This window comes from Lipotes vexillifer, unplaced genomic scaffold, assembly GCF_000442215.2.
Source record: "Lipotes vexillifer unplaced genomic scaffold, Lipotes_vexillifer_v1.1 scaffold2233, whole genome shotgun sequence".
Taxonomy (NCBI): Eukaryota; Metazoa; Chordata; class Mammalia; order Artiodactyla; family Lipotidae; genus Lipotes; species Lipotes vexillifer.
In genome coordinates this window covers 8,848-22,576 of record NW_006783639.1, presented here as the reverse complement: position 1 = coordinate 22,576, position 13,729 = coordinate 8,848, and the positions used below count along the sequence as shown (strand labels likewise).

Below are 13,729 nucleotides of genomic sequence, written 5' to 3'. Positions count from 1 at the left end.
TGACTACAAGATGGCTATGCAAATGGGTATTGTATCCAAAAAATGTCCAGAAACAGAAAAAGCAGTTTTGTTTCTTTAATTCCACGCATCTCTTCTGAAGCAAGAAGATCTTTTCTGGAATTGTCCTACGAGTCTTAGTTTCTTATTTCATTGGCCAGAATTAGAACAAATACCCTGTGCTAACCAATCAGAGAGAGGAAAAAAGGGGGAAAATTGTGATAGTTTTGGACACAATATGACCCACTGCCTATGAATGAGCCCAGAACCTCTGATTTCTTTGTCTTTGAAAGAGAGAGAATATATGTGAAGAATCCTGGATTTCTAATAGGGAAATGAGAATAGTGGCTGGAGGCCAATGAAAGAAAATCATAATGCATTTTACCAGTCTATAGGACTCTCTTTGTGCCTTGCCATCCTATTCAAAACATGGCCTGTCCTCCTACAGTACATATGTGTATTAGTGAGAGAAGGCTCAAAGCTCAACTTACATGCCAACAGTAAAGAATGTCCTTTTGCTTTTATTTTCTCAGAAACATGGAATCTGCTTTCATGCGGTGTTTCCCCAGTGAGTTCATCTGCTCCATCTGCAAGGACAGTTTCACAGACCCTGTCACCATTAGCTGTGGGCACAGATTTTGTACTCCTTGCCTCTGGCTCTTGTGGGAAGATGTCCAAACAGCTCCTTGCTGTCCTGTGTGCAAGGCCGTATCTCCGAAAATGGACTTCAGAAGCACTATTTTTGCTAAGGAACACGTTCTTCCTACCAGAGGATCAGTTGTCTGCCAGTTACCTAGCTCTGCCAAGCAGATGTGTAGGATACACCCAGTGATAAATCTCTACTTCTTTCAAACTGACAAGAGCCTGCTGTGTTTGTTCTGCCCTCATTCCCCAGAGCATGCCACGCATGAACACTATCCAGTAAAGCAGGTTGCAGAGCACTACAGGGTAAGTAATAACTCTGTATGCACTTTGAAATGTGGACGACCCTGTATCTCATAGGCAATGAGGCAAATACATTGATTGTTATTATTACTTTATGTAGGAAACAAATAGAATTTCTGAAAACCACGTGCCAGGCACTATTCTGAAATCTAGGGATAAAGCGGTGAAGAAACTAGACAACATTCTTGTTCTCCTGAAGTTTAAATTCTGTTGGGCTGAAAGACAGGAATGATGATGAAATTGATGAGAATTAGGGTGCTGGTATTTCAGTGTGAGTAAGGTTGTGGATAAATCTCTAGTTTCAGTAACAGTCATTGGCTCCTACAGGTATTACGATGATCCTGTTCTAATTATAGCAGATTTAGAAACACTGGCCAATATTTTCTTATAGTTCCATAGGAAAACTGAGGGCTAATATTTCACAATTAAATATAAAGCAAGATTCACTTCTGAACATTGACCAGGTTACTACAATGTCAGTGTTAGATTCCTCAGATAATAGATTACGTTTTCTAAATTTAGGCATTCTACTTTTGGATGATCTCTCAGATTTATCAGTGAGTGTTCCCAAGGAAAATCACTGACATCTCTGCGCTCTTTACTGTTTGTCCCATGTTCATACCCTTCTATCTTCTTTTAAGTATCTGAAATGTACTACCTTTGCTTTTCTAGTACTCCAATTTATAGTTATTTTGCAGGAGAACCTTCTGATGCAAATGAAATCTATTTGGAAAAAGAAAAAAGAAAATCAGAGAAATATAAAAAAAGTGACCAACATATTCAGAGTATGGGAGGTAAGCAGTAGACCCTGTATCCACTGGAACCAGCTTGAGACAAATATCCTCGTAACTTACAGTGGAAGAACTTGAATTAAATCATAATGTCCCCTGAGTGAGTGATCAGAGAGAGCTACATACATGACCTTCAATATAGGATTTCATGTTGAATGAACCCAATACGTAACTAAAAGATTTTTCCTGATTTTCTTGATAAAGCAATGTCTACCACTAATGTACTTTAGCAGGGACAAGAAAATGCAGTATCACAAAACAAAATGCAGTGGTCACTGGGATGGAGGTAAAAATAGAGTTCTGTAGGAGATTAATAAACTTTGAATGTTAAGAAAAGCTTTTCAAGCAAGTAAAAATCTTCCCAATGCTAACGTGTTAGTAGAATCTGTAAATTCATGGGTATTTATGACACAGACACCTAAGGGACAAGAAAGCTAAAAATGAGACAAATCATGGAACTGTCTGGGACCTGCAAGTAGCTCCTATTAATTAGTACATAGGGTATGAAGCAGGCAGTGAGAGTTATGGCTAGAAATGTAATTATAGCCGTGGCAAGATTGTGAACATCTACCTAAGGATTTTGGGTTGTATCATTCATTGATTCACGTATATGAACTGGGAACCTGAAACTGAAGGTTTAATAAAAATAAACTACATTTTTATTTTCAAAGAACTCAATCACTTGTAAAGAAGACATATCAACAGGCTATGGTATAGAATATGTCATTGAACAGAAATCTGTATACAGTGCTGTGAAAATACCAAAGGCAATAATAAAATTATCTTGATCATTTAGGATGGATTTCCTAATAAACCACTCATTCATAGGAGGGCATATGATGCATTGCTCACTGTTCTAGGCCCACAAAGAGATACAGAAATGGACAAAAAGAAGAAAATCACTGACCTCAGTTGGTTATAATCTAGTAAGAGAAGTCATGTAACAAATTAAAAAGAGTAACATTCATAATACCTCACATTTGTAAAGTTCTTGGGAGAAAATTAAAGCAGAGATGTGTATAAATAGTACAGGCTTGGGGAGAAAGTATGCTGGTCAGGGAAGACTCATTATGAACGTTACATAACGGTAGAGATGTAAAGAAGTGAAGGGAGTGAACCAGCAGTTCTCTGAGAACCCATCCTTCTGCAACAGAGAAAACAGAAGGTATGGTCCAAAAGTTTGGGTTCCCCCCTCACCCCCCCACCAAGTTCAAATATTGAAATTCTAACCCCCAAAGTGATGGTGTTAGGAGGTCGTGCCTTTGGGAGGTGACTAGGTCATGAAGGCAGAGTCCTTATAAGTGGGATTCTTATAAAAGAAGCCCTGTGGAGGCTTGCACCTCCTGCCATGTGAGGACACAACCAAAAGATGACTATCTAGTCAAGACATGGAAGCAACCTAAATATCCATCAACAGATGAATGGATAAAGATTACATAGTATACTTATACAATAGAATACTACTCAGCCACGAAAAAGGATGAAATAATGCCATTTGCAACAACATGGATGGACCTAGAGATTACCATATTCTGGGAATCAAGTCAGAGAAAGACAAATATCATATGATATCACTTATATGTGGAATCTAAAAATAAAAATGATACAAATGAACTTATTTACAAACCAGAAATCGACCGACAGGCATAGAAAAAAACTTGTGGTTATCAAAGGGGAAAGTGGGGGAAGGATAAATTAGGAGTTTGGGATTAACATATACACACTACTATATATAAAATAGATAAACAACAAGGACCGACTTTATAGCACAGGGAACTATATTCAATATCTTGTAATAACCTATAATGGAAAAGAATTGGGAAAAAACGGAATACAAATATATGCATATATATATGTATGTATAACGAAATCACTTTGCTGTATACCTGAAATTAATACAATATTGTAAATCAACTACACTTCAATAAAAAAGATACATGCATATGGTAAAACAATGAAAACCAAGTATGTGAATGTGCTTTGTAAAGTGGAATATAGTTTAATCATTATTAAGCAAAAAAAAAAAAGATAGCTATCTAGGCAGTGGCTCTCACCATATACCAAATGTGCTGGCACTGGTCTTGGATTTCCCACCTTACTGAACTGTGTGAAGTAAATTCTGTTATTTATAAGTTATGCAGTCTATTGTGCTTTTGTTATAGTAGCCCAAACAAACTAAGACAAGTATTCTATACATAACAGGTACACAATAGATAATAAGAGAAGAATAAAACCATCCAGATACATGATCTAATTAATCCAATGTCACTGCAGGGTTTTGTAAATCTACGGATGGTGATGATAGGAGCTGAATACACTAAGGTATATCAATATCTCCAGGAAGAAAAGCAAAAACATTTAGAGATGTTGGCAATTGAAGGCAAGATTGTTTTTCAGCGACTCAGGAGAAACGTAGCCAGAATGGTTCATATGGGGAAGCTCCTGAGAAGAATATATGAGGAGCTGAAGGAACTGTGCCTTAAAGCAGATGTGCACATGCTCCAGGTAAGGACTAAGGAAGGACGTTAGGGTGCTGAACACCAGCCTGCTTGGAAAGCATTTATATCCACTGGAGTTATATCCTTTTTGGCCTCCATTATTTTTCTGGTTCCAAAGTCCAGATTCTTCGTCTGCCTCTATGATGGCGGGTTTGGCTCCTCCAGTATAATCTGGAGACGAAGCATCACTTTTGCCTTGTATGGAAGAAGGCTAACTGTGTGGAAAGTTTCAAGTAACAGATCCAGAAGAAAATCTCCCAAACCTTCTTGTTCTATTCCACTACTATGCAGTTAGCCTTCCATATCCCTATAGGTTTCACATCCGGGGATTCAACCACCTGCCGATGGAAAATATATATTTTTTAAAAACCCAGAAATTTCCAAAAAGCAAAACTTTAATTTGTCAATGCTGACAACTATTTACACAGCATTTACATTATATTAGGTATCATAAGTAATCTAGAGGTGATTAAAGTATACAGGAAAATGTGCATACATTATATGGAAATACTGTGCCATTTTATATAAGAGATTTGAGCATCCGTGGATTTTGGTAGACAAGGGGTCCTGGAATGAACTCCCCTCATATACTCAGGGACGACTATATTTTCAGTTTCTGACCAGCTGCAAGAGAGCAGCTTGTGAGCAGATAATTTAACTTTGTATGGGAACTTGATAATATGTGTGAATATGGGATGTATGCCTTCTTTCTGTTGTGAAGTTCTAGCTTTCACACCCTTATAAGAACTTTGGGGAACGCTATGAATCCTGCTGTAGATTACAACAAAGCACAGCCATTCGTGCACGCTAAGAACATCTGCTGACTTTCAGTTTTATCAAGAGTATGATTTTATCAACTGTATGTAAATGTGAGACTGGGTTTCATCTTTTTAAGGATAAGGGAAATGGCAAATGATTTTCCCCAAGGAAGAAAACTGGAGATGGTGAATTTCCCAGTATAATCTCATATCCTCAAACTAGACTAAACAGGAGAGCTTGTGCTGAAAGCTAAGCCTTCCTTTCTTTCTCTTTCCAGGGTGTGGGAGACACAATGAACAGGTAAGTTTGCCCCTCTATTCAAATCATGGTAATTGTGATAGTGACCAGGCTCTTTCTGTTGAGAAGGACCCTCCCTGTTTAATGAGAAGTTTCTTTCTGTCTGCGTTTATGCCTTCCTTCTCTAAAAGTCTGCCAGGTTTTATATAGTCTACCCTTAGGTGAAAGTAGGGTTGAGGGCAGTGTAGTTTCAGCTGCAGGCCTTACTGTAGAAATTGCAAAAAGACAACTATTTTTCCTGCCCCTAATTTCCAAATTCTAATGATTGATATTTGAGGATTATTCCTGGTCATCTATGGGGAAGGCAGATAAGCTCAGAGAGGCAGCAGGTAGACGGATGCTGAGATGAGCAGTGAGGTAGAATCATCAAGAAAGAACATACGATAGTGCTGAGGTTCCATATGTATCAGATGGCAAATTCTAACTATTTGCCACCTATTAGATTTCAGGAATTAAATGAGCATTGCTGTGTGGATCCCCTAGGGAAGCTAGAAGAGAGGGAACAGACACAATTATGATTGAGGTGACATATTCTACTAAGATGGATATGCTAAGAGCAGGGAAACAGATTGTAAAATATAATAACAACTGTAGTGTTCCTCCATCTGAGGAGTTAAATTCACACGCTTCAAGCCTAATTATGAGGATTCTGATGCAGTACCATCAATGCCCTGCTAATGATACCTTTGGGCCTGTTAGTAAGTGGGTCTTCTTTTTTCTTTTGTCTACAGGAGTCAGTTAATGCAGCTGTACATTCCTCAGCCTATGGACCCAGAGCTCAGTACATGGGCCATCACTGGGATGTTGGAAAGGCTTAACAGCTTCCGAGGTAAGAGTCAGCTCTCTGGGTGAAGGCAGTAATATTTCCTTCACGACTAGATACATGCTGAAGATCTCTCTTCATTGCTCTGTCTGTTCTTTGCAGAGAACAGGGAAGCAGGCGCTGCTTTAAAACTAATTTTATAGTTGATTGCTAATTATCAGTCAGAGAAAACTAACTGAAGCCTGTCAAAAACAATCAATCGAATATGACAGTTTCTTATATAGTTACTTGTGGTGAGTTAAAATTTAAAAAAAGAACACTCTGCCTTATAAAACTGCACATCCATTCAGTGTATTTCATCTTGTAGTTAACTGTGGTTATATGCAGATATTCAGATTCTTAGAATCACCTTAATGTTGTTATTTAAATGTTTATCTGAATATTGAATGTAATAATTACATTTGAAAAATCACAAGACCTTTAAAAAGCTTAAAAGTATTTTTATATACAAAAAGTACAACCACAAAACAAATTGAACCCATGATTTGTTGCATAGAGGGCCCCTTAAGACAAATGCAACTGAAGGGTGAGCCTGGCAGACAAAGGAGAAGCAGGCCTGAGATGGGATGAGTTGGATTCTGATTCAGCGGTGGCTCCATTAGAAATCCTAAGAGAGAAATCACTTCTAAAAAATGGCACAGATGGGTTTTTGGTTTATTTTATTTTTGCTTGCTTAAATGTTAAGCACTGTGATCACTATTTAGGACTAAAAATAAAAACAATATCATATTTAAAATATAATGTATAATATATTTATTACTATCATATTTTATTTTGTGAGAGTGGATTAATGAGAGGACTGAAGTGGATTAAGTGCCATTTTGCTATATTCTTTTGTTGTTTGTTTGGTTTTTTTTCTTTGTTTATTTTTTTGCTATTTTCTTGACGTCTATGAATGAACTCCCCAGTTTTTGAGCAGTTAGTTAGTAAAAATAAGCCAGAGCCTGATATCCCACATCTTTATGTATTCTCAAAATTTTCCTTCATCTAGTTGTACGATTAGAGACTTTCTGGCTCTTTAGATAGACAAGAAGCCCTTCCTGTTCTTTCTCTGGATTTCCACTGAGACACTCTGTCTAGTTACCTTTGGTAAAGGGGTGTACTGGAGCTAGCTCGTACTGACACACTCATGGGAGCGAATTGTTACAAGTTCCAGAATTTTAGGAGCAATTACTAAATGGTGGCACCTTGAAAATGGTCATGGTGGGCTGGAATATTCCCAGCAAATAAGACAAACCAGCTTTGCTTTGTTCCAGAGATTTGGTTGCTAAACCTCTGCCACAATACCGCCACACTTGTCCGTCCCTCAGGACTTTAAAACTCTGTTCTTTGACTTTGCTGTTTTCTTTTTACTGAAGTGTATGTTACGTTGGATCATAAAATAAGAAATTGTCATGTGGCTCTGACTGAAGACCTGAGACGTTTGCAGTGCAGTCCTGACCATCAAGATGTGCCCTGTAATCCAGCAAGTTCAGAGAATACTCCTTCATGGGGTGCTCAGACCTACACCACTGGCAAACATTACTGGGAGGTGAATGTGGGAAACTCTCGTAACTGGATTATAGGACTTTGCAAGGAATCCTGGACAAGTAGGAATGATATGCTACTTAACTCTGAGGATATTTTTCTACTTCTGTGTGTCAGCATGGAGGACCATTTCAGTCTCTTTTCTACATTCCCACTCTTACCCCACTATATCCAAAGACCCCAGGGCTGGATAGGGGTGTTTCTAGATTATGAAATGTGGTATCATAAGCTTTATTAATGTTGCCAGAAGTTCCCTCATTTGTAATTTCCTCTCACGCTCTTTCTCTTTCCCTCTCAGACCTTTCATTTGGTGTGGACCCAAATGATCAGGAACAGCTCACAAACCTGACCAAGGTCTCGGCAATTCGAGTAGCTGAGGGGCTTCTATGCTGGTGACTTCTAGAATGGGGAAAATCAGTTATACTTCACTGTGTTTAACTTCATTTTACCTTCAGGAGATATCATGGCCACGTTATTTTTTAAAGTGGTATTAATGTTAACGATGTACATTTGTCTTTTCTATTTTATTTAAATAAAAGTAATCTCTTTTATTTTATTGGGTAGGATACATGTACTATTCATTTGCCATGTGAAGTTGCTAGAGATTAAAGAATACATGGGTGTGGAAACTCAGCCAAATGCATGAACAAAAAGCACAGAGGCTTCTCCTTCCAGAGAGTCCTTGTCAAAACTCAAGGGCAGCGTAGAATTCTCTTCTCCCCCCACTCATCTGGCTAAATCCTATTCCTCTTGCAATCCTCAATTTACCAAACTGGATTAGGTCAATTATAATATGACCTCAAGAACAGCTTATTCTTTCTCTTTGTAAAACTCACAATAGATTTTGGGTCTTCTTTTCTAGTTTTGCAGACTGCAAGAAGCGAAGGCCAACGTTAGTCCTCTTCCCAGCCACATTCCAGGGATGAAACACCAGGTTAAGGATACGAGAGACGTCAAAAATATATTGTAACAAATGAATGAATGTGTAGGAAGATTATTAAAAGCAAAGGCTATATAACCAAAAAAAAGTTACTATAATGTAGACAGAATTAGCAGCTCAAGAAGCGATGAGAAATATTAAATAAAGATGTGAATTAAGTTATCGTGCAGGTACATGGCTCAGAAATTCATTTTAACTGGCAAAATATAGACTGTGTATGATCTGATTCCTCAATGTTGCTATTAGTAGCTCTCAATGATGAACAGAGATTTTTAGGAATGTACACATATTTTATCAGAGTGGTAGTAGTATAGATAATAAGACCTAGATGCTTGGATACTGCAGTACTTTTAAGGAAGATATGTAGAGTGAAAATACCTTGAATATACATTTTCAAGGATGGACAATAAACTTTATTTCTTACATGCACAAAACATCCAAGCTGTTAACAGTCAAATTTCATTTCAAAGAGTGTTACTGACTTAGATCTTAAAACTTTGTAAAGTAATCAGACATTGAAATCAATCTCTTTGGGGATGTGTCGGCCAACATAATGACTCTAGTTAACACGGATGTATGATAGATAGGAAAGCTGTTAAAAGAGTAAATTCTAGGAGAGCTTATCATAAGGAAAAAAAATTTTTTCTTTTTCTTCTATTTTAGAAGAATCAATTTTCTCTCCCCACTCCTTTCTCCTTCCATCTCTCCATCTTCTGTATTTTTTTACATCTTTGTTGGAGTATATCTCTCCAACTTTGGCTCTCTCTCTTTAAAGAGAAGTTGCTTAGGGAATAATTTGGGGATTATATGTATGTTATAAAGTTGTGGTGGAAAAGAAATTATAACTAGATTTCCAGATATTTGCTCAGGGATTTAAAGCAATCTACTAATGCCCTCATCTCTGGAAGGGGCCCAAGAATTGTTGCATACTGAAAAGTTCTGTATTGACTCTGGCACTGGCCAAAACGGAAGAAATTCTCCATAGTCTGTCTCACCTACCGATTACAAGTGAAAACTGTGAACTGACCATAAAAAGTAACCGTGTGAGGAATGTGAACAGTTAAAACTAGAAAGTGAAATGAGGAGAGAAGTTAAGGCTGGAATAATCACCCACAGTGGAGGTGAGTTGCTGGGATTGTTTTTCCTATTCTCCTTCCCGGCATTGACTGGACTGAAGGAAGACTCAGTTCTCTGATCTGCACAGCATGCGTGCAGCAAAAGCTCAAACATAAACACCTGATTTCTACTCAGAGGACCAGGAAAAGAGGTGCCTGCCAACAGGAAAGGGTGAGAGGAAATCACTTGTTTTCTTTTCAGCTTCTCTTTTTCTCTTCCAGTGCTGCCCCAAGATCAGCCACCGTCAAAAAGGTACAGTGAGTGGCAACGGTAAAATGGCGGATGGGGAAGCTTTGTCCCAAGAGAGAGCCCTTTGTTCCTTTTTCCAGAGGAACTGCAGAAAGAGGCCCCTATTGTCCAAAGTGGGGTGTGTGTGTGAAATCTTCTTAAGTGGTTTCTATTGTTGCTTTGACTTGAGGACCACCACAGTCCTAGGCCAGAAGGTGGTGTTAACTCTGGAGAATCTCCGGTTTTCAAGGCTTGCTTATAAACGGTGTAAGGAGAAAGCAGAGAAGTCTTTAATCTGGGCTGGATTTTCCCCACCACTGGGACAATACCAACCCCCCTGGCCCCTGAGTATTCTAAAAGATATGCCCTGTACCGTGAGGATTTTTCACTCTGGATAGTGGGAACTATTCCCAGCCCTGTGTGACCTGAGGTATTGCTCCATCTATCCCTTTGGGGTGGTTCTTTTCTTAATCTTGGATATTTTCCTCACAAGCATTCACTGATCTGTACTCAGATGTAGGCTCCTGCTGTGGGAGCTCTCTGGAGCTCTCTCTGTGCAACTCTACCCTCAACTAACACTCAATCCTGGGAACTCCAGCCACCTTGGTTTTACGGAACTTCCAACCCTGTCTCTTCAACTCAGGGAGACCACTGGGCTCTGTCCGGGTTCCCCCTGCCTGTGACAAGTCTAGAAATCTCCAGGCAGTAAACTGGGACTGTCACAAGGCTCCCCTCCTTTGGTCCCTCTCTCTAAGTTTACTCTCCTGTGATGCTTATTGTCAAATGTCTGAAAACTGTTGCCTTTACATGTCACATTTCTGGGTTGTCCTTGTTTAAGACAGAAGAGCAAATCCCATCCCTGCTACTTCATTATTGCTCAAAAGAGAAGTCTGAGAGTAATGTATTAAATTCCAGATTCAATTCTGTTAATGGATATCCAGCTATTCATTTTACTTACTTGTATCTTCAGTGGGCTTTAGTAGTGTGTATCTTCCAATGAATTTACCCGTTTCATCTAGACTGTCAAGTTTATCAACATTGGCCTTTGCTAGATATTTGTTTTGCTGAATAAATTACGTATGCCAGGTTTTGATGATGTTGTGGTGGGGGCTTCCATTTGAGTTTCTGGAAACTAGATTCTAAGCCCTGGTTGCACTGTAAGCTGTGGGTCCCAGCAAAGGGTGATGTGGGATGAGTGTTCCCCCTCTATCCCATCCCCATGGCAGGAAGTACCCACTGGAAAGAGAAGCTCTTCTGGGTGGTTACTAAGCACTGATCTGACTTAGAAGAGGAGGAATCCCATGACCTTTGAGACAAATGAGTCAATGCTGGGTCAAGAAGGAAGAGGGGTGAGAATTCCAGGATCATGGTCACTACGGTCCATCAGGACCCTGCCTTGCTAGTTGACTCCCAGGTTTAGATATTCCCATTCAGGGGCTAAGGACTCCTGGCACTGGATCCCCCAACCCTCGTGGGTCCAGTGTTTTAGAAGCCTGCAGTCAGGATTGCTTCACTGTTGCTAAGCACCCACCCAGTGCTTTGGATAAGAGCTTTCCTTTGTTTTTTTGAGGGGGGAGGGCAGGGCTGCTAGGCATGTGGGATCTAGTTCCCTGAGCAGGGATTGAACCCACACCACCTGCGATGGAAGCGTGGATTCTTAAGCACTGGACCGCTGCGAAAGTCCAAGAGCTTTCCTAATTCCTTTGAGCACTTCTTAACCCTGGTAACACTTAAGCACTGCCCTATGCAGGAAGGAACTTAAAAGTCTCCCAACATCATGTATTGAAGAACCTATCATTTCCTCACTGTGTGTTCTTGGTCTTGTCAAAGATTAGTTGACTGTATATGCACAGGTTAATTTCCTGGCTCTCAATCCTGTTCTATTGGTCTATGTACTTTTTTATGCCAGTACCATATCACTGTGATTACTGTAGCTTTGGAATATAGTTTGAAATCATGACATTCTTTAATGAGTCTATACTTAGGTATACTTAGCCTTTTCACCAGTAATGGAATAGACATTGGCCAGAGGTATTATTATTATTTTGGTGATTGTATATTATGTTGTTATGACCAATTTGTACCTGCCACATGTAGCACTTGTTCTTGTCTAGATTATTCCATCAGGATTCTAAATATGTTCAACTTGAATTTCACTAGAGATTGATTTCCAAGAGAATTGTACCAATTTTTACTCCCCTAACATGAGATATTTTGGGTTCTTCTTGTCATCACCAGAGCTTAATATTTTTTTAAAAATATTATTTTAGTGTAATTAAAATAAAATAATATTAATAATATTATAAATGTTATTTAAAAAATATCTGAAGTTAGTGAGTGTAATTTTTATTTCTCTGATTTCCAATGAGTTTGAGCACCTTTTTATGTATATCTGCCTTTCTTTCCTGTGAACTTATTGCTTTGTCCTTCTGTGCTTGGGGTAGTGGGCTTATATTGGTCTTATAGATTTTCAGGTCTCTTGGTATATTCTGGTCACTTATCCTTTGCTAGTTTTATGGATTACAGTGTTTTTCCCAGCATTCCTCTTCCATTAAGATGACTTTTGATAATAGAAATTCTCAATGTTTATAGTTAATTGATCATTTTTCTTATTCAATTTGTGGTTTTTGTTTCTTTATTAGGAAATCACTGTGTAAAACAGGGTCAAAAAGATTTTCTTTTAATATTTACTCCTTTTCAAATGATGAATTTGTCTTTCCCATTGAACTCAATCCACATGAAATTGATTTTCGTGGATAGCATTAGGTAAATACCACAGCATATTCACTGAGAAGTCTATTTTACACCCACATGCAATGTGTGCCTGTTCAGGCATAAATCAGACATTCATACATCAGGAGAGTCTGAGGCTTTCTCTTTGGTTCCTGTGGTCATTTTCTCCATCTTTGTGCCAATGGGCCATGGCTTACTTGTTACAGCGTCCTGAGATCATAACATCTGCTACTGACATCTCAGAATATGTACTTGATATTTTGACCCAGGAAAGGACACTGCTCTAATATTGCTGATATCCATGTCTAGTGTAAAATTTATATGTATACAGTAATCACTTAGGATCCTCTCATTTTAGGGCTGTTTTCCCAGAAATTTAAATAATCCAATAATGCATATATGATTACAAAGTCTTTTCTGACTAATCTTCTAGAAAGTAAATTGAACTCACTAATGTTTTACCTACTTACATCTAGAGTACTTTTTGGCTATTGTTCGTTTCCTGTATTTTCTTAACTAAAGAAAGGAAGTTTTCTTCTTTTTATAGTAAGCAAATGACTCAAAAAATATAACTGTGTATATCTTCCATGAAAATAATCTATTTTCCAAAATGTTTCACTAATTTTCTGAATCCCCAACATTCTATTTAAAATCTTAAGCTCTCTCGTTAAACTTTTTTCATTAAGAAGTACATAAACAACCCTTCTGGACCATTTAGTGTATAATATTGTGTAGGGACGACTAGCCCCTTTGGCTGATTGGAGTTGCTCTGGGACTAACAGGAGGGATGTGGGAAGCCTGGGCTCTGCTTGTGAGGAGTATGTGTGTGCCCGCTGGCTCCCCTGGCAGGGCAGAAATGGCAGATTGAAAACTGCCCCAGCACGTGCCCAGCCTGAGCCTCGCGAACACTCCAGCCCCACGAAGCATACTTCACATCGCAGCTCTGCACTGGACCAAGGGCTGCCAGGGCCCAGGGAATAGCTGGCTGTAGAATGCAGAGGCTTCTTGGACTGGGGAGGCATCTGAGCGGGGTGGGAGAGGCACTGCTGTAGTTTACCCAGCAGCACATCAGGAG

At 38.9% G+C, this 13,729-nt stretch overlaps 1 protein-coding gene across 1 annotated transcript; it reads left to right on the top strand.

The window, feature by feature from the left end:
• Window positions 1-534: 534 nt before the first annotated feature.
• On the top strand, window positions 535-7,963 carry LOC103089963 (tripartite motif-containing protein 77-like). The gene is given in 7 exon segments (XM_082931046.1): window positions 535-945; window positions 1,641-1,736; window positions 4,008-4,238; window positions 5,268-5,290; window positions 6,019-6,116; window positions 7,469-7,851; window positions 7,853-7,963. Coding segments are annotated over 7 exon segments (1,353 nt in total).
• The last annotated feature ends 5,766 nt before the right edge of the window (window positions 7,964-13,729 follow it).